Genomic DNA, 24,924 nt, shown 5'->3' on the forward strand with positions numbered 1-24,924 from the left:
ATGTGTTAGTTTTGGATCTGGTCTGGCTCCTGGTCTGGCTCCTGGTCTGGCTCCTGGTCTGGTTCCTGGTCTGGCTCCTGGTCTGGTTCCTAGTCTGGCTCCTGGTCTGGCTCCTGGTCTGGTTCCTGGTCTGGTTCCTGGTCTGGCTCCTGGTCTGGTTCCTGGTCTGGTTCCTGGTCTGGCTCCTGGTCTGGTTCCTGGTCTGGCTCCTGGATGCAGGGCCTGAGGCCGGTGGTGGAGGTGGTCCGCCTGGGCCTGGTCACCTATCAGGAGGCCTTGCGGTTGCAGCAGGTCTATGTGAACCGGCATCGGTCCGGTCCAGCTCACGCACTGTTGCTCTGTCAGCACCCACCAGTTTACACCACTGGGATCCGCCATAAACCCTACCCTGCCCCCCTGCTGGACCAGCTCCGCCTACTGGGGGCAGATGTGCACCGGACCAACAGAGGGGGTCTGATCACCTTCCACGGCCCGGGTCAGCTGGTCTGCTACCCCGTCCTGAACCTGGGCAGCTTCAAGAAGGTGTGATCTGCTTGAGTCTGTGACCGTGCTGGTGAATGTGACCCAGTCTGACCCCCTGCTGTGCTCCTCAGAGTGTTCGCTGGTACGTGAGCCAGCTGGAGGAAACCATCATCTCCGTCTGCAGCCGGCTCGGGGTCGACGCCTCCACGTCGCCTCACACTGGCGTCTGGGTCGGTGACAACAAAGTGTGTGCCGTCGGTACGACAACTCTCATTTAACACATTCATGTTGTAGTTCTACAAAGGTTAATACGTTTGGAACATTTGATCTGAAAGTGATATATATTATTATACATTATTTGTTTGTTTTTTAACTTAAGTTTTTATTAAACTTTTCTTAGGCATGATACATGGCAAATTAAACATGTTTCTTTATACAGGAACAAGTAGTATATGGTTGAGAATTGACTCTAATAACAGACTTCGCACATATGTGTCTCAAAAATAGGCAGCTATTACAAAACAAAGTGAGTACATAATGATATCCACTCATACCTTCATTGCATACCTGCACACCCCACCATACATGATATAGCATACATCATATAGACATGTTGCTGAGGTATACAGTATTACAGGATCCCACTTGGGAGAAACACAGCAAAACATTAACACCAGAGTCCTAGTGGGGATCATTATTCACCTTTATGTAATTCCAAAACCTGTCACAAGGGGTCAGCCATTCCTCCCTGTCATCACTCAATCTACTAAGCATACATTCATAGGATGCAGTTTATTATTATACATTATTAAAAAGTTCAGTTATATTTGTACATGACAAAAAAACGTTCATGTGTTTCGAAGCGTTGGTTGAAGCGACCACGTGATCCCCAGCGTCAGAGCGTCCTCATCCAGCTGGTGAACCTGGTTCTCTTGTCGTTGTCAGGAATCCACTGTGGTCGCTACATCACATCTCACGGTTTGGCTCTGAACTGTAACACCGACATGTCGTGGTTCAGCCACGTGGTCCCGTGTGGCATCGAGGGGAAAGGAGTGACGTCGCTGAGCGCGGAGCTGCACAGAGACGTGAGCGTGGAGGAAACCCTCCCTCACCTGCTGGACGCCTTCACAGAGCAGTTCCAGTGTCAGCTGACCCACGCTCCACCAGCAGAGCAGCAGCAGCTCTGACCTCACTGTACATCATCATCAGTCACTGCTCAGTCATGAGTCATTGTTGGGTTCTAATAAAGGTTTTTGAATGACTTTTTTTCATGAATTAAAAAGAGGTAAAAAGCCTGATATGATTTATCAAACAGGATAAATCTTGACTATAATAAAGTGGATGATATAGAAAAAAAGACAGAAGTTCTTCCTTCAGATTGTGAATCAAAGCAGTGTTTTAACTTCATTGATCCGTTGATCCAGGAACTTAAATATGGATCAACTTAAAGATCAGTTCTACAAGTGAAGGATGAGAACTGACTGCAAATGCTCGTGTTCGATTCCCACACCTGAGAGATGGATCTGATCAGACTGAAGAACTCAGCAGCAGAACAGAAACAAACCATGTGACAGGCCTTCTGGTTCCTGGTCTGGATCCTGGTCTGGTTCCCGGTCTGGTTCCTGGTCTGGTTCCCGGTCTGGCTCCTGGTCTGGTTCCTGGTCTGGATCCTGGTCTGGCTCCCGGTCTGGTTCCTGGTCTGGCTCCTGGTCTGGCTCCCGGTCTGGTTCCTGGTCTGGCTCCCGGTCTGGTTCCTGGTCTGGCTCCTGGTCTGGCTCCTGGTCTGGTTCCTGGTCTGGCTCCTGGTTTGGTTCCTGGTCTGGTTCCTGGTCTGGTTCCTGGTCTGGTTCCTGGTCTGGCTCCTGGTTTGGTTCCTGGTCTGGTTCCTGGTCTGGCTCCTGGTCTGGCTCCTGGTTTGGTTTCTGACCTGAATCCTGTAGATCTTGTGGATCTGAAATGAAGACGGGTTAGTTTAAACCCCCTCTTCTTCACAGGATGATAAAGAGTGGGCTGCTGAGTGTGGAGTGCTGCCTCCTGGTGGCCACCCGGTGTCTCTGAAGAAGAAGAAGAAGAAGAGTTGCATGTCGGGAGTTGGAGTCTCAGCAGTGAACGGGGTGTAGCTAGCAGTTAGCGGCTTCTGGAGCTAGCATTAGCCTCTGAGGGAGATCCGGATCCGGACCCGCAGAACCAGCAGGACCCGGGAGACGAGCCCCCCCCCCCCCCCTAGTGTCCGCTGCCCGGGAGCCGGTCACATGAGGGTCCGCTGACCGGGGACCAGCATGGGAGAAGACCGCGGAGGATCCGGGGACCTGAACCCGAACCTGCGGGGTCAGAGCACCGGGGACCCGGAGCTGGACGAGGCGGTGCACCGGTGGTTCACCTGGGACAAGGTGTGTGTGTGCGTGCGTGTGTGTGTGCGTGCGTGTGTGTGTGCGTGCGTGTGTGCGTGCTTGTCCTCCTGGAGGACAGCTTCTGGGACAAGTGAATGAGTGTGTGTGTGTGTGGGGGGGGGGGACATAGACCATGATGAAGATCTGCTGAAGTCTCCACAAAATAAGGGGATAAAAAATCATGAACCTGAAGGTTTGTGAGAAAGTGAAGCTGCAGCTGTAAAATAATGAAGCTCATGTACTGATGTGAGTCCACCTGAGGTCGGAGGTCAAGACCTGAGGTCAGAGGTCAAGACCTGAGACCTGAGGGTCAAGTGGAGTGAGGAGGTGTGAGGTATGAGGAGGTGTGAGGAGGTTTGAGGAGGCGTGAGGAGGCGTGAGGAGGTGTGAGGTGTAAGGAGGTGTGAGGTGTGAGGAGGCGTGAGGAGGTGTGAGGTGTAAGGAGGTGTGAGGTGTGAGGTGTGAGGAGGCGTGAGGAGGTGTGAGGTGTAAGGAGGTGTGAGGTGTAAGGAGGTGTGAGGTGTGAGGAGGCGTGAGGAGGTGTGAGGTGGCGTGAGGAGGTGTGAGGTGTAAGGAGGTGTGAGGCGTGAGGAGGTGTGAGGAGGTGTGAGAGGTGTGAGGAGGCGTGAGGAGGTGTGAGGTGTAAGGAGGTGTGAGGAGGCGTGAGGAGGTGTGAGGAGGCGTGAGGAGGTGTGAGGAGGTGTGAGGAGGCGTGAGGAGGTGTGAGGTGTAAGGAGGTGTGAAAAGGTGTGAGGAGGCGTGAGGAGGTGTGAGGTATGAGGAGGTGTGAGGAGGTGTGAGGAGGCGTGAGGAGGCGTGAGGAGGTGTGAGGAGGTGTGAGGTATGAGGAGGTGTGAGGAGGTGTGAGGTGTAAGGAGGTGTGAGGTGTGAGGAGGCGTGAGGAGGTGTGAGGAGGTGTGAGGTATGAGGAGGTGTGAGGAGGTGTGAGGAGGTGTGAGGAGGCGTGAGGAGGTGTGAGGAGGTGTGAGGAGGTGTGAGGAGGTGTGAGGTATGAGGAGGTGTGAGGAGGTGTGAGGAGGCGTGAGGAGGAGTGAGGAGGCGTGAGGAGGCGTGAGGAGGCGTGAGGAGGTGTGAGAGGTGTGAGGTGTAAGGAGGTGTGAGGTGTGAGGAGGCGTGAGGAGGTGTGAGGAGGTGTGAGGAGGTGTGAGGTATGAGGAGGTGTGAGGAGGCGTGAGGAGGCGTGAGGTGTGAGGAGGCGTGAGGAGGTGTGAGGTGTAAGGAGGTGTGAGGTGTAAGGAGGTGTGAGGTGTGAGGAGGCGTGAGGAGGTGTGAGGAGGTGTGAGGTGGCGTGAGGAGGTGTGAGGTGTAAGGAGGTGTGAGGCGTGAGGAGGTGTGAGGAGGTGTGAGAGGTGTGAGGAGGCGTGAGGAGGTGTGAGGTGTAAGGAGGTGTGAGGAGGCGTGAGGAGGTGTGAGGAGGCGTGAGGAGGTGTGAGGAGGCGTGAGGAGGTGTGAGGTGTAAGGAGGTGTGAAAAGGTGTGAGGAGGCGTGAGGAGGTGTGAGGTATGAGGAGGTGTGAGGAGGTGTGAGGAGGTGTGAGGAGGCGTGAGGAGGCGTGAGGAGGCGTGAGGAGGTGTGAGGAGGTGTGAGGTATGAGGAGGTGTGAGGAGGTGTGAGGAGGTGTGAGGAGGCGTGAGGAGGCGTGAGGAGGTGTGAGGAGGTGTGAGGTATGAGGAGGTGTGAGGAGGTGTGAGGTGTAAGGAGGTGTGAGGTGTGAGGAGGCGTGAGGAGGTGTGAGGAGGTGTGAGGTATGAGGAGGTGTGAGGAGGTGTGAGGAGGTGTGAGGAGGCGTGAGGAGGTGTGAGGAGGCGTGAGGAGGCGTGAGGTATGAGGAGGTGTGAGGTATGAGGAGGTGTGAGGAGGTGTGAGGAGGCGTGAGGAGGAGTGAGGAGGCGTGAGGAGGCGTGAGGAGGCGTGAGGTATGAGGAGGTGTGAGGTGTAAGGAGGTGTGAGGTGTGAGGAGGTGTGAGGAGGTGTGAGGAGGTGTGAGGTATGAGGAGGTGTGAGGAGGCGTGAGGAGGCGTGAGGTGTGAGGAGGCGTGAGGAGGTGTGAGGAGGTGTGAAGAGGTGTGAGGAGGTGTGAAGAGGCGTGAGGAGGCGTGTGGAGGCGTGAGGAGGCGTGAGGAGGTGTGAGGAGGCGTGAGGAGGTGTGAAGAGGCGTGAGGAGGCGTGAGGAGGCGTGAGGTGTGAGGAGGCGTGAGGAGGTGTGAGTAGGTGTGAGGAGGTGTGAGGAGGCGTGAGGTGTGAGGAGGCGTGAGGAGGCGTGAGGAGGCGTGAGGAGGCGGGAGGAGGCGGGAGGTGTGAGGAGGCGTGAAAAGGCGTGAGGAGGCGTCAGGAGGCGTGAGGAGGCGTGAGGAGGTGTGAGGAGGAGTGAGGAGGCGTGAGGAGGTGTGAGGAGGAGTGAGGAGGCGTGAGGAGGTGTGAGGAGGCGTGAGGAGGTGTGAGGAGGTGTGAGGAGGTGTGAGGTATGAGGAGGCGTGAGGAGGTGTGAGGAGGAGTGAGGAGGCGTGAGGAGGTGTGAGGAGGTGTGAGGAGGTGTGAGGAGGCGTGAGGAGGTGTGAGGAGGCGTGAGGAGGTGTGAGGAGGCGTGAGGAGGTGTGAGGTATGAGGAGGCGTGAGGAGGTGTGAGGAGGCGTGAGGTGTGAGGAGGTGTGAGGAGGTGTGAGGAGGCGTGAGGAGGTGTGAGGAGGTGTGAGGTATGAGGAGGTGTGAGGAGGTGTGAGGAGGTGTGAGGAGGCGTGAGGAGGTGTGAGGAGGCGTGAGGAGGTGTGAGGAGGTGTGAGGTATGAGGAGGTGTGAGGAGGCGTGAGGAGGAGTGAGGAGGCGTGAGGAGGCGTGAGGAGGTGTGAGGAGGCGTGAGGTATGAGGAGGTGTGAGGAGGTGTGAGGAGGTGTGAGGAGGCGTGAGGAGGTGTGAGGAGGCGTGAGGAGGTGTGAGGAGGTGTGAGGTATGAGGAGGTGTGAGGAGGCGTGAGGAGGAGTGAGGAGGCGTGAGGAGGCGTGAGGAGGCGTGAGGAGGTGTGAGGAGGTGTGAGGAGGTGTGAGGAGGTGTGAGGAGGCGTGAGGAGGTGTGAGGAGGTGTGAGGAGGCGTGAGGTGTGAGGAGGCGTGAGGAGGTGTGAGGAGGCGTGAGGAGGAGTGAGGAGGTGTGAGGAGGCGTGAGGAGGTGTGAGGAGGCGTGAGGAGGTGTGAGGAGGTGTGAGGAGGCGTGAGGTGTGAGGAGGCGTGAGGTGGCGTGAGGAGGCGTGAGGAGGCGTGAGGAGGCGTGAGGAGGCGTGAGGAGGCGTGAGGAGGTGTGAGGAGGTGTGAGGAGGTGTGAGGAGGCGTGAGGAGGCGTGAGGAGGCTATCCTAGGAGATATCTTTTTGAGCTGCTGACTGAACTTTTAAACCTCTTTAGATTTATTTTTATCACGTTGGAGTTTCTAGTTTAAACCGACAGTTTTGCACTTTAATATTTGAGCCTTTGTTTACATTTTGTTTTGTGATGCATTATACGATGACATACAGTTTGTTGAAAATTAACTGAAATGAAATGGTCAATTAGATTTTTTTGGAGGACAAGTAATCGATTAGATTAATCGACTAATCTATACAATAGTCGACCGATTAATCGATAGAAAAACAGTCGTTAGTGGCAGCCCTAGTCCAGAGCTCTCAGGTGGTCGGTTTGTCTTCAGCCAATCTTAGATCATTATCAATAACATATCACAGGTCAATATCAGGTAGAGATAGAGCACTGAGGTAGACGTCTGATTCCAGATCACTCACACACACACACACACACACACACACACACACACACACACACACACCACCTGGGTGTTTGTAAAGGTCACAGCTGCCGAGAGTGTCACTGACCTTCACTGTAAATGTCAACAGCCTGGACACACACACACACAGACAGACACACACAGACACACAGACACACACACACACACACAGACACACAACCTCCTGAGTCCTTCACACTGATGTCCCTGTCTCCTGTCTCATGTTCTGTAGAACCAATGGACCCGGGCTCAGGTGGAGTCTCTTCTGGCCGAGGGTCAGTTTGACGATCTGAGGACACGGCTCGGCAGCAGGATGAGCTTCGGGACGGCCGGACTCCGAGCGCCGATGGGAGCCGGGTTCAACCGGATCAACGACCTCACTGTCATCCAGTCCACACAGGTCAGACCAGCTCATAGACTGGACCGCCGAGGTCAGACCTGCTCATAGACTGGACCGCCGAGGTCAGACCAGCTCATAGACTGGACCGCCGAGGTCAGACCTGCTCATAGACTGGACCGCCGAGGCCAGACCAGCTCATAGACTGGACCGCTGAGGTCAGACCAGCTCATAGACTGGACCGCTGAGGCGAGACCAGTTCATAGACTGGACCGCTGAGGCCAGACCAGCTCATAGACTGGACCGCTGAGGTCAGACCAGCTCATAGACTTGACCGCTGGGGCCAGACCAGCCCACAGACTTGACCGCTGAGGCCAGACCAGCTCATAGACTGGACCGCTGAGGTCAGACTAGCTCCTAGACTGGACCGCTGAGGTCAGACCAGCTCATAGACTGGACCGCCGAGGCCAGACCAGCTCATAGACTGGACCGCTGAGGTCAGACCAGCTCATAGACTGGACCGCTGAGGCGAGACCAGTTCATAGACTTGACCGCTGAGGCCAGACCAGCCCACAGACTTGACCGCTGAGGCCAGACCAGCTCATAAACTGGACCGCTGAGGTCAGACTAGCTCATAGACTGGACCGCTGAGGTCAGACCAGCTCATAGACTGGACCGCTGAGGTCAGACCAGCTCATAGACTGGACTGCTGAGGTCAGACCAGCTCATAGACTGGATCGCCGAAGTCAGACCTGCTCATAGACTGGACCGCTGAGGTCAGACCAGCTCATAGACTGGACCGCTGAAGTCAGACCTGCTCATAGACTGGACCGCTGAGGTCAGACCAGCTCATAGACTGGACCGCTGAGGTCAGACCAGCTCATAGACTGGACCGCTGAGGTCACACCAGCTCATAGACTGGACCGCTGAGGTCAGACCAGCTCATAGACTGGACCGCTCAGGTCAGACCAGTTCATAGACTGGACCGCTGAGGTCAGACTAGCTCATAGACTGGACCGCTGAGGTCAGACTAGCTCATAGACTGGACCGCTGAAGTCAGACCTGCTCATAGACTGGACCGCTGAGGTCAGACCAGCTCATAGACTGGACCGCTGAGGTCAGACCAGCTCATAGACTGGACCGCCGAAGTCAGACCTGCTCATAGACTGGACCGCTGAGGTCAGACCAGCTCATAGACTGGACCTACGAAGTCAGACCTGCTCATAGACTGGACCGCTGAGGTCAGACCAGCTCATAGACTGGACCGCCGAAGTCAGACCAGCTCATAGACTGGACCGCTGAGGCCAGACCAGCTCATAGACTGGACCGCTGAGGTCAGACCAGCTCATAGACTGGACCGCCGAAGTCAGACCTGCTCATAGACTGGACCGCTGAGGCCAGACCAGCTCATAGACTGGACCGCTGAGGCCAGACCAGCTCATAGACTGGACCGCTGAGGTCAGACCAGCTCATAGACTGGACCGCTGAGGTCAGACTAGCTCATAGACTGGACCGCTGAGGTCAGACCAGCTCATAGACTGGACCGCCGAAGTCAGACTAGCTCATAGACTGGACCGCTGAGGTCAGACCAGCTCATAGACTGGACCGCTGAGTCGAGACCAGTTCATAGACTTGACCGCTGAGGCCAGACCAGCCCACAGACTTTACCGCTGAGGCCAGACCAGCTCATAGACTGGACCGCTGAGGTCAGACTAGCTCATAGACTGGACCGCTGAGGTCAGACCAGCTCATAGACTGGACCGCTGAGGTCAGACCAGCTCATAGACTGGACCGCTGAAGTCAGACCTGCTCATAGACTGGACCGCTGAGGTCAGACCAGCTCATAGACTGGACCGCCGAGGTCAGACCAGCTCATAGACTGGACCGCTGAGGTCAGACCAGCTCATAGACTGGACCGCTGAGGTCACACCAGCTCATAGACTGGACCGCTGAGGTCAGACCAGCTCATAGACTGGACCGCTCAGGTCAGACCAGTTCATAGACTGGACCGCTGAGGTCAGACTAGCTCATAGACTGGACCGCTGAGGTCAGACTAGCTCCTAGACTGGACCGCTGAGGTCAGACCAGCTCATAGACTGGACCGCCGAGGTCAGACCAGCTCATAGACTGGACCGCTGAGGTCAGACCAGCTCATAGACTGGACCGCTGAGGTCACACCAGCTCATAGACTGGACCGCTGAGGTCAGACCAGCTCATAGACTGGACCGCTCAGGTCAGACCAGTTCATAGACTGGACCGCTGAGGTCAGACTAGCTCATAGACTGGACCGCTGAGGTCAGACTAGCTCCTAGACTGGACCGCTGAGGTCAGACCAGCTCATAGACTGGACCGCCGAGGCCAGACCAGCTCATAGACTGGACCGCTGAGGTCAGACCAGCTCATAGACTGGACCGCTGAGGCGAGACCAGTTCATAGACTGGATCGCTGAGGTCAGACCAGCTCATAGACTGGACCGCCGAAGTCAGACCTGCTCATAGACTGGACCGCTGAGGTCAGACCAGCTCATAGACTGGACCGCTGAGGTCAGACCAGCTCATAGACTGGACCGCTGAGGTCAGACCAGCTCATAGACTGGACCGCTGAGGTCAGACCAGCTCATAGACTGGACCGCTGAGGTCAGACCAGCTCATAGACTGGACCACTGAGGTCAGACCAGCTCATAGACTGGACCGCTGCGGTCAGACCAGCTCATAGACCAGAGCAGACTTTAATGATAGAACAGATGTATGATAAAGTTGGACATAATGAATGAGTTCGTAATGGATCCGGTGTTTTCATGACGTGAACGTGTGGTTTTCTCGTGCTCAGGGTCTGTGGTCCTACCTGTCCAGGCTCTTTGCTGACCTGGGCAGCCGAGGTGTGGTGGTGGGGTTTGACCCCAGGGGACAGGTCGAGAGCGGCTGTAGCAGTCAGAGGTGAGTCCAACACACGTCCAAGGACCAAGGGACAAACCCGGGTCCACATGTCCCCATGACAGAAGCATGTGTCTGTTTCAGGTTGGCCCAGTTAGCGGCTGCTGTGCTGCTCAGTAGAGACGTCCCCGTCCATCTTTTCTCTACGTTTGTCCCCACGCCATTCGTGGTGAGGAAACGCCAGTGATGTCATCTTCTGTCTCACAGGACGACACGCACATAAACACAATCAGCTGCTACACCTGTTTTTGTTTTTGTAGCCGTATGCTGTGAAGAAACTGGGAGCAGCCGCTGGAGTTATGATCACCGCTTCACATAATCCTAAAGAAGACAACGGGTACAAGGTCAGAGGTCAGACGTTAAACTCTAAATGAGATGATAATGAAAATGAGCTGAATCCCCCCCCCCCCCCCCCTGCAGGTGTACTGGTGTAACGGCGCTCAGATCACCGCCCCTCATGACAAGGAGATCCTGCGGAGCATCGAGGAGCAGCTGGAGCCCTGGAGCGCCTCCTGCTGGGACGAGGAGCTGGTGCAGCGCTGCTCCCTGAGGACCGAGCCCCTGACCCCCATCACCAGCTGCTACATGGAGGAGCTCGCCTCCCTCTGCTTCCACAGGTAACATCTGAGCGGGTCACCTGTAGACCTCGTCCATGATGCTGGATCCTGATCCTGATGGTGGACTGTGATCCCAACAGGACTTCTTCATATACAACATGTCTCCTCAACCATCAGTGACAGTAGCTCCTCAGTTCATGTGTCTGCTGCTTCCTTTCCTTTGATCCTGAGAGGTTTTCTAAGATTCTGTTCTGACATAAGAACAAATCCCAGATAAGAAAACACTGGGTGAATGTCAGAATCTTCATAAAACAGTTGTTGAACGAGGCCCACTGATCCTCTCTGTCGCCCCCTGGTGGAACGAGTGACTGAACACCCTCTGCTGGAAACTATTTACTCTCTGTTTCTCAGGGATCTGAATCGCAGCTGTCCTTTGAAGTTTGTCCATTCATCCTTCCACGGCGTGGGACACGTCTTCGTCCAGCAGGCCTTCCAGGCCTTTGGCTTCCATCCACCAATCCCTGTACCGGAGCAGAAAGACCCGGATCCCAACTTCCCCTCCCTCCGATGTCCGAACCCAGAGGAAGGCGAGTCGGTTCTGGTGAGACTCAGATCTCAGGTCACTCGTTTCTTTTCTAGGTTCAGTGTTTTTGTAGTAATCGGTTTTCTTCTGTGGTGCAGGAGCTTTCTCTTCTTCTGGCAGAGCGGGAAAACGCTCGGATCGTCTTGGCAACGGATCCTGATGCCGATCGTTTGGCTGTAGCAGAGAAGTCTGATGGGTAACTGGGATGTTTGCTCTAAGGCACTTCAGTCCATGTTGTCAGAGATGAAAGCTCTAACACATTCCTGCTGTATGGTTCCAGGTGTGGCTGGAAGGTGTTCACAGGTAACGAGCTGGCAGCTCTGCTGGGTTGGTGGATGTTCTTTAACTGGAAGGAGACTCATCCCGACCCCTCAGACACTGGGAGCGTTTACATGTTGGCCACCACAGTGTCGTCCAAGATCCTGCGCGCCTTGGCTCACACGGAGGGGTTCCACTTCGAGGTGAGACCGGAACGATTCCACCTGGAGAATCTGAGGCGGATACAAGAGGTTGATGATCTCTGGTGTCTTTGTGTTGAACAGGAAACTCTTCCAGGGTTTAAATGGATCGGGAACAGGATGCACGAACTCTCCAAAACAGGGCACACGGTCATATTCGCCTTTGAGGAGTCGATCGGTAACTGCATTTTTTTTTAAATCCCTTGACCTTGACCTCACCTTGGAGATTTTAACCGCAGCTGATTGGCTCTCGTTTTTGTGAGCTGACGTCAGAAACGCTTCTTTCTGTGACATCAGGTTTCCTGTGCGGCAGTATGGTCCCCGAGAAAGATGGCGTGAGCTCGGCAGCCGTGGTGGCAGAAATGGCTTCTTACCTCCACAACAAGAGCCTGAGTCTGAAGCAGCAGCTCCACAACATCTACCTGACGTACGTGTGCTCATCCTTCTGTGGTCATTTTAAATCTGAATACTCTTATGATTCATTTAATACTGGAGTGAAACTCTGTACACTGTTTGAAATCTTCTCGAGGATTTTGATTAGAATTAATAATAATTATGTTTAGTCTGATTTAAAGATTTAATCTAGAATTGAACTAGAATTGACCAGTTTATGAAGACAGATTATTACCCAGCTTCCACCACCAGGTGGAGCAGATGCTTCAGAGTGAAGAGGTAGTTCATGTTCAGTGGAGATGTTTGTTCCGTCTTTCGATTGAAGGGGATCAACACGTTCAGCAGAGTTACCTCTCTTTTATTTTGAAAGTGGTCTCTGTTGCTGCTTCCTGTCTGCAGGTATGGGTTTCATGTGTCTAAGACCTCCTACATCGTCTGTCACCACCCGCCCACCATCCAGAAGATCTTTGGTCGGATCAGAAACTTTGACGGCGAGGGATCGTACCCAAAGTCGTGCGGAGGCGTCAGTATCGTCCATGTCAGAGACGTAACCACGGGATACGACAGCAGCCAGGCGGACCTCAGATCTGTAAGACATGAACAGGAAGCAGCTGTGCGCGGTGATGCTGTTTTTTGTGACTTCCTGTGACTCTGTGTTTCCTGTGGAGGTTCTTCCTGTGTCCAGGAGCAGTCAGATGATCACCTTCACGCTTCAGAACGGCGTGGTGGCCACACTGAGAAGCAGCGGCACGGAACCCAAGATCAAATACTACACAGAGCTCTGCGCACCGCCAGGGAAAAGGTCAGCTGACTGTGACATCACAGCCCCCCCCCCCCTGTTTCAGCCCACATCTCGGATTCATCAAGAGAAAATGTTGTTTTAGTATTTGACTTGACAAAGTGATGATAAATCAGAAGTGATCAGTGTGTGATGTGTGTTGTTGTGTGTGTGGCTGTTGCAGTGACATGTCCAGTCTGGAGGAGGAGCTTACAAAGGTGACGACCAATCTGCTCGACGAGTTCCTGGAACCAGAGAGAAACAACCTGATTCGTCGTTTTGTCTAACCCCACCTCCACGCACCTGGTCCCTCTCTGTGGTGTCACTTCCTGTTGTGTTAGCTCCTCTCTGTAGTGTCACTTCCTGTTGTGTTAGCTCCTCTCCTTAGTGTCACTTCCTGTTGTGTTAGCTCCTCTCTGTAGTGTCACTTCCTGTTGTGTTAGCTCCTCTCTGTAGTGTCACTTCCTGTTGTGTTAGCTCCTCTCTGTAGTGTCACTTCCTGTTGTGTTAGCTCCTCTCTGTAGTGCCACTTCCTGTTGTGTTAGCTCCTCTCTGTGGTGTCACTTCCTGTTGTGTTAGCTCCTCTCTGTTGTGTCACTTCCTGTTGTGTTAGCTCCTCTCTGTAGTGTCACTTCCTGTTGTGTTAGCTCCTCTCTGTGGTGTCAATGAAGTTCATGTCGGACTGAGGAAGAAGAAAGTGACCGAAGATTGAGAACATCATGCAGAGAGGGAACTCAGCAGAGAGCATGATGGGAACTCGGCAGAGAGCATGATGGGAACTCAGCAGAGAGCATGATGGGAACTCAGCAGAGAGGGAACTCAGCAGAGAGCATTATGGGAACTTGGCAGAGAGCATGATGGGAACTCGGCAGAAAGCATGATGGGAACTCGGCAGAGAGCATGATGGGAACTCGGCAGAGAGCATGATGGGAACTCGGCAGAGAGCATGATGGGAACTCGGCAGAGAGGGAACTCAGCAGAGAGCATGATGGGAACTCGGCAGAGAGCATGATGGGAACTCGGCAGAGAGCACGATGGGAACTCGGCAGAGAGCATGATGGGAACTCGGCAGAGAGCATGATGGGAACTCGGCAGAGAGCACGATGGGAACTCGGCAGAGAGCTTGATGGGAACTCGGCAGAGAGCATGATGGGAACTCGGCAGAGAGCATTATGGGAACTCGGCAGAGAGCATGATGGGAAATCGAGTCCATAGAAAATAACAAATGTGTTTTGAGGTGAATGAAAATGACATTGAAACCTAATGTTTGTTTTCCTGCAGTTTCTCAATGTGGAAGTTGATTAATGACAAGTTTTAGGTTTTTATAGCAGCCGGCTGGTGCCAAACCATATTTCATCAGTTTTAATTATTCTAATATTAAATTATGATACTCCAATAATTCTTAAATACATTCTCTAAAGGTAGTAAGATGCTCAAAAAACATGAATGAAACTGATTCTTTACTTTTCTGAAAAAAGAAAGCGATCAAATTATATCTTGTGTCAGAAAAAGCTTTAAATCAAAGTCCAGCTTTGATTAAAACGTGATGTTTGTGTTAAACTGCTTCAGTTCCTAATGAATCTTTCATCTGATCAAATATGTATCAATAATGAAGCTGCTCATTAAGTGAACTCCAAAACGTTGAGATTAGATTGACTCTGCTCCACACACGGAGGTAAAGGCCTCTTTAAACTAACAGAAGCTTCTCTGTGGATTTAATTCATTTTTGTACTCGACAGGTGAAAAGATGAGCTGCTAGTGAAGATGTGTTGCCATGACGATAGAGGCTTTTTCGGCTCCATGTTGTTATTTTCTTTATGAACAGAGAGAATCTTTATTTTGAATGTTTACGTCTCTCTCGGTCGTCATGGAGATTCCTCTGTGTAAAGTGCTTCTGTCATCACCATGGTAACTGTTTCCTCTGACTTGAAATAAATCAAAGTGAAAATGAAACTTCACTGTTTGATTCATCACTTTTTTTATTCCCAACTGATGATGTCATCAACGTTACTACTTTATTTAGAAATATGAATTAAAGTAATAAAATGTATTTTTCAGTAATTCAAAGTGTTTGGTTTTATTCTGCAGATCTAACTGAAGCAGCACATTAAGAAATAAACTGTTTTGTGTTTTACAGCCAGAAGATTTGTATCGAAGAGAAAACTCAGCTAATCAAGTTATATTTTCCATTTTCATACAATAAAACTCAGGGGAGATATTGAAGGAAATGTCTGTGTCGTGTCCACAGATATTAACGATGCAACTTCTGTATCTTGTGTTGAGATAGAAAAACTCCGTGGAAAGAAACTCAGTGTTGGATGAACAGATTTATAAAGGTCACGTTTTTGATGATTTATTCACTGATTGATTAAAAAAAAGTCAAAATAAATATAAAAGTTTGTTTTCAATTTTGATATAAAGTGTCCATCATATTTCTGTTTACACTAAAGAACTTTATGTCAATTTTATTAAATGTAAATCATATGAATCTGTGTTTTCATATTTATCAACGAATGAAAATGGAACCTTCATTCTGTTTAAATCAGATATCAGACTATAATAATAATGATGATAAGATTATTATTATTGATGATAATAAAATTATTATTATTGATAGACTCCAGAATGTTTTCTTAGTTCATGTCCTGGTGTTATAATTACATCACATTCCATTTAGCTGATGCTTTTATCGTTATGTATAAGTTTGAAGTCGTATAAGTATCATATGTCACCAGGAATATAAATGGAATTTACTGTTAGCAACTCGTTCTAAACATAATTGGAGTAAAGTCTTTTTGTGAATGAGGTCGACAGTCGGAATCTTCTTCTTCTTCTTCTTCTTCTTCTTCTTCTTCTTCTTCTTCTTCTTCTTCTTCTTCTTCTTCTTCTTCTTCTTCATCATCAGCTGATGAAACCTCGTGTTCACGGAACTTGTTATTGTTATTAAAGTAACTCGGCTGAAGTTGATCCCACAGAGGCTGCGACTGTCCCTCAGGTCAAAGGTCACTGCAGCTCATCAACATGTTTGTCCCTGAGGCGTCTTCACACGAGACCCAGAGACCACAGAGACCAACCAGAGTCCTCACAGGACGCATCATCACCTGTGTCCTTCACAAGCTGTTTACTAACAACTGGACTGATTAGGATCAAAGACAACAAGTGAAACAACTGTTCAACTTCAAAGACACAAAGTTACCTTCAGGGGTCCCGTCTCTAACAGAGGGGCCCGACTTCAGGGGTCCCGTCACTAACAAAGGAGCCGACTTCAGGGGTCCCGTCTCTAACAGAGGAGCCGACTTCAGGGGTCCCGTCTCTAACAGAGGAGCCGACTTCAGGGGTCCCGTCTCTAACAAAGGGGCCCGACTTCAGGGGTCCAGTCTCTAACAGAGGGGCCGACTTCAGGGGTCCCGTCTCTAACAGAGGGGCCGACTTCAGGGGTCCCGTCTCTAACAGAGGAGCCGACTTCAGGGGTCCCGTCTCTAACAAAGGGGCCCGACTTCAGGGGTCCCGTCACTAACAGAGGAGCCCGACTTCAGGGGTCCCATCACTAACAGAGGGGCCCGACTTCAGGGGTCCGGTCTCTAACAGAGGGGCCGGCTTCAGGGGTCCCGTCTCTAACAGAGGAGCCCGACTTCAGGGGTCCCGTCACTAACAGAGGGGCCGACTTCAGGGGTCCCCTCTCTAACAGAGGGGCCCGACTTCAGGGGTCCCGTCACTAATAGAGGGGCCGACTTCAGGGGTCCCGTCTCTAACAGAGGTGCCCGACTTCAGGGGTCCCGTCACTAACAGAGGGGCCCCGACTTCAGGGGTACCGTCACTAACAGAGGGGCCCGACTTCAGGGGTCCCGTCACTAATAGAGGGGCCGACTTCAGGGGTCCCGTCTCTAACAGAGGGGCCGACTTCAGGGGTCCCGTCACTAATAGAGGGGCCGCGTCACTAATAGAGGGGCCGACTTCAGGGGTCCCATCTCTAACAGAGGGGCCGACTTCAGGGGTCCCCTCTCTAACAGAGGGGCCCGACTTCAGGGGTCCCGTCACTAATAGAGGGGCCGACTTCAGGGGTCCCGTCTCTAACAGAGGGGCCGACTTCAGGGGTCCCGTCACTAACAGAGGGGCCCGACATCAGGGGTCCCGTCACTAACAGAGGGGCCCGACTTCAGGGGTCCCGTCTCTAACAGAGGGGTCCCGTCACTAACAGAGGGGTCCCGTCTCTAACAGAGGGGCCCGACTTCAGGGGTCCCGTCACTAACAGAGGGGCCCGACTTCAGGGGTCCGGTCTCTAACAGAGGGGCCGACTTCAGGGGTCCCGTCACTAACAGAGGGGCCCGACTTCAGGGGTCCCGTCTCTAACAGAGGGGCCGACTTCAGGGGTCCCGTCACTAACAGAGGAGCCCGACTTCAGGGGTCCCGTCTCTAACAGAGGGGCCGACTTCAGGGGTACCGTCACTAACAGAGGAGCCCGACTTCAGGGGTCCCGTCTCTAACAGAGGGGTCCCGTCACTAACAGAGGGGCCCGACTTCAGGGGTCCCGTCACTAACAGAGGAGCCCGACTTCAGGGGTCCCGTCTCTAACAGAGGGGTCCCGTCACTAACAGAGGGGTCCCGTCTCTAACAGAGGGGCCCGACTTCAGGGGTCCCGTCTCTAACAGAGGGGCCGACTTCAGGGGTCCCGTCACTAACAGAGGGGCCCGACTTCAGGGGTCCCATCTCTAACAGAGGGGCCGACTTCAGGGGTCCCGTCACTAACAGAGGGCCCGACTTCAGGGGTCCTGCTCTAACAGAGGGGCCCGACTTCAGGGGTCCCGTCTCTAACAGAGGGGCCCGACTTCAGGGGTACCGTCACTAACAGAGGAGCCCGACTTCAGGGGTCCCATCACTAACAGAGGGGCCCGACTTCAGGGGTCCGGTCTCTAACAGAGGGGCCGGCTTCAGGGGTCCCGTCTCTAACAAAGGGGCCCGACTTCAGGGGTCCCGTCACTAACAGAGGAGCCCGACTTCAGGGGTCCCATCACTAACAGAGGGGCCCGACTTCAGGGGTCCGGTCTCTAACAGAGGGGCCGGCTTCAGGGGTCCCGTCTCTAACAGAGGAGCCCGACTTCAGGGGTCCCGTCACTAACAGAGGGGCCGACTTCAGGGGTCCCCTCTCTAACAGAGGGGCCCGACTTCAGGGGTCCCGTCACTAATAGAGGGGCCGACTTCAGGGGTCCCGTCTCTAACAGAGGTGCCCGACTTCAGGGGTCCCGTCACTAACAGAGGGGCCCCGACTTCAGGGGTACCGTCACTAACAGAGGGGCCCGACTTCAGGGGTCCCGTCACTAATAGAGGGGCCGACTTCAGGGGTCCCGTCTCTAACAGAGGGGCCGACTTCAGGGGTCCCGTCACTAATAGAGGGGCCGCGTCACTAATAGAGGGGCCGACTTCAGGGGTCCCATCTCTAACAGAGGGGCCGACTTCAGGGGTCCCCTCTCTAACAGAGGGGCCCGACTTCAGGGGTCCCGTCACTAATAGAGGGGCCGACTTCAGGGGTCCCGTCTCTAACAGAGGGGCCGACTTCAGGGGTCCCGTCACTAACAGAGGGGCCCGACATCAGGGGTCCCGTCACTAACAGAGGGGCCCGACTTCAGGGGTCCCGTCTCTAACAGAGGGGTCCCGTCACTAACAGAGGGGTCCCGTCTCTAACAGAGGGGCCCGACTTCAGGGGTCCCGTCACTAACAGAGGGGCCCGACTTCAGGGGTCCGGTCTCTAACAGAGGGGCCGACTTCAGGGGTCCCGTCACTAACAGAGGGGCCCGACTTCAGGGGTCCCGTCTCTAACAGAGGGGCCGACTTCAGGGGTCCCGTCACTAACAGAGGAGCCCGACTTCAGGGGTCCCGTCTCTAACAGAGGGGCCGACTTCAGGGGTACCGTCACTAACAGAGGAGCCCGACTTCAGGGGTCCCGTCTCTAACAGAGGGGTCCCGTCACTAACAGAGGGGCCCGACTTCAGGGGTCCCGTCACTAACAGAGGAGCCCGACTTCAGGGGTCCCGTCTCTAACAGAGGGGTCCCGTCACTAACAGAGGGGTCCCGTCTCTAACAGAGGGGCCCGACTTCAGGGGTCCCGTCTCTAACAGAGGGGCCGACTTCAGGGGTCCCGTCACTAACAGAGGGGCCCGACTTCAGGGGTCCCATCTCTAACAGAGGGGCCGACTTCAGGGGTCCCGTCACTAACAGAGGGCCCGACTTCAGGGGTCCTGCTCTAACAGAGGGGCCCGACTTCAGGGGTCCCGTCTCTAACAGAGGGGCCCGACTTCAGGGGTACCGTCACTAACAGAGGGGCCGACTTCAGGAGTCCCGTCACTAACAGAGGGGCCCGACTTTTGGGGTCCCGTCACTAACAGAGGGCCAGACTTCAGGGGTCCCGTCACTAACAGAGGGGCCCGACTTCAGGGGTACCGTCACTGACAGAGGGGCCCGACTTCAGGGGTCCGGTCTCTAACAGAGGGGCCCGACTTCAGGGGTCCGGTCTCTAACAGAGGGACCCGACTTCAGGAGTCCCGTCACTAACAGAGGGGCCCGACTTCAGGGGTCCGGTCTCTAACAGAGGGGCCCGACTTCAGGGGTCCGGTCTCTAACAGAGGGACCCGACTTCAGGAGTCCAGTCTCTAACAGAGGGGCCGACTTCAGGGGTCCCGTCACTAACAGAGGGGCCCGACTTCAGGGGTACCGTCTCTAACAGAGGGGCCCGACTTCAGGGGTCCCGTCTCTATGAGAGGGGCAGACTTCAGGGGTCCCGTCACTAACAGAGGGGCCCGACTTCAGGGGTACCTTCACTAACAGAGGGCCCGACTTCAGGGGTCCCGTCTCTATGAGAGGGGCTGACTTCAGGGGTCCCGTCTCTAACAGAGGGCCCAACTTCAGGGGTCCAGTCTCTAACAGAGGGGCCCGACTTCAGGGGTCCGGTCTCTAACAGAGGGGCCCGACTTCAGGGGTCCGGTCTCTAACAGAGGGGCCGACTTCAGGGGTCCGGTCTCTAACAGAGGGGCCCGACTTCAAGGGTCCCGTCTCTAACAGAGGGGCCCGACTTCAAGGATCCCGTCTCTAACAGAGGGGCCCGACTTCAGGGGTCCGGTCTCTAACAGAGGAGCCCGACTTCAGGAGTCCCGTCTCTAACAGAGGGGCCGACTTCAGGGGTTCCGTCACTAACAGAGGGGCCCGACTTCAGGGGTCCCGTCTCTAACAGAGGGGCCCGACTTCAGGGGTCCGGTCTCTAACAGAGGGCCCGACTTCAGGGGTCCGGTCTCTAACAGAGGGGCCGTCTCTAACAGAGGGGCCCGACTTCAGGGGTCCGGTCTCTAACAGAGGGGCCCGACATCAGGGGTCCCGTCTCTAACAGAGGGGCCCAACTTCAGGGGTCCGGTCTCTAACAGAGGAGCCCGACTTCAGGGGTCCCGTCACTAACAGACGGGCACGACTTCAGGGGTCCCGTCTCTAACAGAGGGGCCGACTTCAGGGGTCCCGTCACTAACAGAGGGCCCGACTTCAGGGGTCCGGTCTCTAACAGAGGGACCCGAATTCAGGGGTCCGGTCTCTATGAGAGGGGCCGACATCAGGGGTCCGGTCTCTAACAGAGGGGCCCGACCTCAGGGGTCCCGTCACTAACAGAGGTGCCCGACTTCAGGGGTCCCGTCTCTAACAGAGGGGCCCGACTTCAGGGGTCCCGTCTCTAACAGAGGGGCCGACTTCAGGGGTCCCGTCACGAACAGAGGGGCCCGAATTCTGGGGTCCTGCTCTAACAGAGGGGCCCGACTTCAGGGGTCCCTTCTCTAACAGAGGGGCCCGACTTCAGAGGTACCGTCACTAACAGAGGGGCCCGACTTCTGGGGTACCGTCACTAACAGAGGGGCCCGACTTCTGGGGTCCCGTCACTAACAGAGGGGCCCGACTTCAGGGGTCCCGTCACTAACAGAGGGGCCCGACTTCAGGGGTCCCGTCACTAAAAGAGGGGCCCGACTTCTGGGGTCCCGTCACTAACAGAAGGGCCGACTTCAGAGGTACCGTCACTAACAGAGGGGCCCGACTTCAGGGGTCCCGTCACTAATAGAGGGGCCCGACTTCTGGGGTCCCGTCACTAACAGAGGGGCCCGACTTCAGAGGTACCGTCACTAACAGAGGGGCCCGACTTCTGGGGTACCGTCACTAACAGAGGGGCCCGACTTCAGGGGTCCCGTCACTAACAGAAGGGCCGACTTCAGGGGTACCGTCACTAACAGAGGGGCCCGACTTCTGGGGTCCTGCTCTAACAGAGGGGCCCGACTTCAGGGGTCCCGTCTCTAACAGAGGGGCCGACTTCAGGGGTCCCGTAACTAACAGAGGGCCCGACTTCAGGGGTCCGGTCTCTAACAGAGGGACCCGACTTCAGGGGTCCCGTCACTGACAGAGGGGCCCGACTTCAGGGGTCCGGTCTCTAACAGAGGGGCCCGACTTCAGGGGTCCCGTCTCTAACAGAGGGGCCGACTTCAGGAGTCCCGTCACTAACAGAGGGCCCGACTTCAGGGGTACCGTCACTAACAGAGGGGCCCGACTTCAGGGGTCCCGTCTCTAACAGAGGGACCCGACTTCAGGGGTCCGGTCTCTAACAGAGGGGCCGACTTCAGGAGTCCCGTCACTAACAGAGGGGCCCGACTTCAGGGGTACCGTCTCTAACAGAGGGGCCCGACTTCAGGGGTCCCGTCTCTATGAGAGGGGCCGACTTCAGGGGTCCCGTCACTAGCAGAGGGGCCCGACTTCAGGGGTCTCGTCTCTAACGGAGGGGCCCGACTTCAGGGGTCTCGTCTCTTACAGAGGGGTCCCGTCTCTAAAAGAGGGGCCGACTTCAGGGGTCCGTTCACTAACAGAGGGACCCGACATCAGGAGTCCAGTCTCTAACAGAGGGGCCCGACTTCAGGGGTCCCGTCACTAACAGAGGGGCCCGACTTCAGGGGTCCGGTCTCTAACAGAGGGGCCGACTTCAGGAGTCCCGTCTCTAACAGAGGGGCCGACTTCAGGGGTCCCGTCACTAACAGAGGGCCCGACTTCAGGGGTCCTGCTCTAACAGAGGGGCCCGAATTCAGGGGTCCCGTTTCTATGAGAGGGGCCGACATCAGGGGTCCGGTCTCTAACAGAGGGGCCCGACTTCAGGGGTCCCGTCACTAACAGAGGGCCCGACTTCAGGGGTCCCGTCTCTAACAGAGGGGCCCGACTTCAGGGGTCCCGTCTCTAACAGAGGGGCCGACTTCAGGGGTCCCGTCACGAACAGAGGGGCCCGACTTCTGGGGTCCCGTCACTAACATAGGGCCCGACTTCAGGGGTCCCTGCTCTAACAGAGGGGCCCGACTTCAGAGGTACCGTCACTAACAGAAGGGCCGACTTCAGGGGTACCGTCACTAACAGAGGGGCCCGACTTCTGGGGTCCCGTCACTAACAGAGGGCCCGACTTCAGGGGTCCTGCTCTAACAGAGGGGCCCGACTTCAGGGGTCCCGTCTCTAACAGAGGGGCCGACTTCAGGGGTCCCGTCACTAACAGAGGGCCCGACTTCAGGGGTCCGGTCTCTAACAGAGGGACCCGACTTCAGGAGTCCAGTCTCTAACAGAGGGGCCCGACTTCAGGGGTCCCGTCACTAACAGAAGGGCCCGACTTCAGGGGTCCGGTCTCTAACAGAGGGGCCCGACTTCAGGGGTCCCGTCTCTAACAGAGGGGCCGACTTCAGGGGTACCGTCACTAACAGAGGGGCCCGACTTCAGGGGTCCCGTCTCTAACAGAGGGCCCGACTTCAGGGGTCCCGTCTCTAACAGAGGGACCCGACTTCAGGGGTCCGGTCTCTAACAGAGGGGCCGACTTCAGGGGTACCGTCACTAACAGAGGGGCCCGACTTCAGGGGTACCGTCTCTAACAGAGGGGCCCGACTTCAGGGGTCCCGTCTCTAACAGAGGGACCGACTTCAGGGGTCCCGTCTCTATGAGAGGGGCCGACTTCAGGGGTCCCGTCACTAACAGAGGGGCCCGACTTCAGGGGTCTCGTCTCTAACAGAGGGCCCGACTTCAGGGGTCCCGTCACTAACAGAGGGCCCGACTTCAGGGGTACTGTCCGTCACTAACAGAGGGCCCGACTTCAGGGGTCCCGTCTCTATAAGAGGGGCCGACTTCAGGGGTCCCGTCACTAACAGAGGGGCCCGACTTCAGGGGTCTCGTCTCTAACAGAGGGCCCGACTTCAGGGGTCCCGTCTCTATGAGAGGGGCCGACTTCAGGGGTCCCGTCACTAACAGAGGGCCCGACTTCAGGGGTCTCGTCACTAACAGAGGGGCCCGACTTCAGGGGTCTCGTCTCTAACGGAGGGGCCCGACTTCAGGGGTCTCGTCTCTTACAGAGGGGTCCCGTCTCTAAAAGAGGGGCCGACTTCAGGGGTCCGGTCTCTAACAGAGGGGCCGACTTCAGGGGTCTCGTCTCTTACAGAGGGGTCCCGTCTCTAAAAGAGGGGCCGACTTCAGGGGTCCGGTCTCTAACAGAGGGGCCGACTTCAGGGGTCCGGTCTCTAACAGAGGGGCCGACTTCAGGGGTCCCGTCTTTAACAGAGGGGCCCAACTTCAGGGGTCCCGTCACTAACAGAGGGGCCCGACTTCAGGGGTCCGGTCTCTAACAGAGGGGCCCGACTTCTGGGGTCCCGTCTCTAACAGAGGGGCCGACTTCAGGAGTCCCGTCACTAACAGAGGGCCCGACTTCAGGGGTACCGTCACTAACAGAGGGGCCCGACTTCAGGGGTCCCGTCTCTAACAGAGGGACCCGACTTCAGGGGTCCGGTCTCTAACAGAGGGGCCGACTTCAGGAGTCCCGTCACTAACAGAGGGGCCTGACTTCAGGGGTACCGTCTCTAACAGAGGGGCCCGACTTCAGGGGTCCCGTCTCTATGAGAGGGGCCGACTTCAGGGGTCCCGTCACTAACAGAGGGGCCCGACTTCAGGGGTCTCGTCTCTAACGGAGGGGCCCGACTTCAGGGGTCTCGTCTCTTACAGAGGGGTCCCGTCTCTAAAAGAGGGGCCGACTTCAGGGGTCCGGTCACTAACAGAGGGACCCGACATCAGGAGTCCAGTCTCTAACAGAGGGGCCCGACTTCAGGGGTCCCGTCACTAACAGAGGGGCCCGACTTCAGGGGTCCGGTCTCTAACAGAGGGGCCGACTTCAGGAGTCCCGTCTCTAACAGAGGGGCCGACTTCAGGGGTCCCGTCACTAACAGAGGGCCCGACTTCAGGGGTCCTGCTCTAACAGAGGGGCCCGAATTCAGGGGTCCCGTTTCTATGAGAGGGGCCGACATCAGGGGTCCGGTCTCTAACAGAGGGGCCCGACTTCAGGGGTCCCGTCACTAACAGAGGGCCCGACTTCAGGGGTCCTGCTCTAACAGAGGGGCCCGACTTCAGGGGTCCCGTCTCTAACAGAGGGGCCCGACTTCTGGGGTCCCGTCACTAACAGAGGGCCCGACTTCAGGGGTCCCGTCACGAACAGAGGGGCCCGACTTCTGGGGTCCCGTCACTAACAGAGGGCCCGACTTCAGGGGTCCTGCTCTAACAGAGGGGCCCGACTTCAGGGGTCCCTTCTCTAACAGAGGGGCCCGACTTCAGAGGTACCGTCACTAACAGAAGGGCCGACTTCAGGGGTACCGTCACTAACAGAGGGGCCCGACTTCTGGGGTCCCGTCACTAACAGAGGGCCCGACTTCAGGGGTCCTGCTCTAACAGAGGGGCCCGACTTCAGGGGTCCCGTCTCTAACAGAGGGGCCGACTTCAGGGGTCCCGTCACTAACAGAGGGCCCGACTTCAGGGGTCCGGTCTCTAACAGAGGGACCCGACTTCAGGAGTCCAGTCTCTAACAGAGGGGCCCGACTTCAGGGGTCCCGTCACTAACAGAAGGGCCCGACTTCAGGGGTCCGGTCTCTAACAGAGGGGCCCGACTTCAGGAGTCCCGTCTCTAACAGAGGGGCCGACTTCAGGGGTACCGTCACTAACAGAGGGGCCCGACTTCAGGGGTCCCGTCTCTAACAGAGGGCCCGACTTCAGGGGTCCCGTCTCTAACAGAGGGACCCGACTTCAGGGGTCCGGTCTCTAACAGAGGGGCCGACTTCAGGGGTACCGTCACTAACAGAGGGGCCCGACTTCAGGGGTACCGTCTCTAACAGAGGGGCCCGACTTCAGGGGTCCCGTCTCTAACAGAGGGACCGACTTCAGGGGTCCCGTCTC

General features: G+C 55.7%; 2 protein-coding genes across 2 annotated transcripts; both read left to right on the forward strand.

The window, feature by feature from the left end:
- The first annotated feature begins 146 nt into the window (after positions 1-146).
- On the forward strand, positions 147-1,723 carry lipt2 (lipoyl(octanoyl) transferase 2). Its single transcript, XM_061073864.1, has 3 exons — positions 147-522; positions 594-720; positions 1,408-1,723. Exons 1-3 carry the CDS (start codon positions 214-216, stop codon positions 1,647-1,649), a joined length of 678 nt encoding a protein of 225 aa, XP_060929847.1. The 5' UTR covers positions 147-213; the 3' UTR covers positions 1,650-1,723.
- A 966-nt stretch (positions 1,724-2,689) lies between these two features.
- On the forward strand, positions 2,690-14,631 carry pgm2l1 (phosphoglucomutase 2-like 1). The gene is made up of 14 exons (XM_061073823.1): positions 2,690-2,852; positions 6,872-7,039; positions 9,806-9,912; positions 9,994-10,078; positions 10,170-10,253; positions 10,330-10,526; positions 10,878-11,067; positions 11,148-11,245; positions 11,330-11,510; positions 11,592-11,685; positions 11,805-11,934; positions 12,300-12,489; positions 12,569-12,702; positions 12,863-14,631. The coding sequence occupies exons 1-14, from the start codon at positions 2,742-2,744 to the stop codon at positions 12,963-12,965; spliced, it is 1,872 nt and encodes a 623-aa protein (XP_060929806.1). The 5' UTR covers positions 2,690-2,741; the 3' UTR covers positions 12,966-14,631.
- Positions 14,632-24,924: the final 10,293 nt, after the last annotated feature.

Source organism: Limanda limanda, chromosome 6 (assembly GCF_963576545.1).
Source record: "Limanda limanda chromosome 6, fLimLim1.1, whole genome shotgun sequence".
NCBI lineage: Eukaryota > Metazoa > Chordata > Actinopteri > Pleuronectiformes > Pleuronectidae > Limanda > Limanda limanda.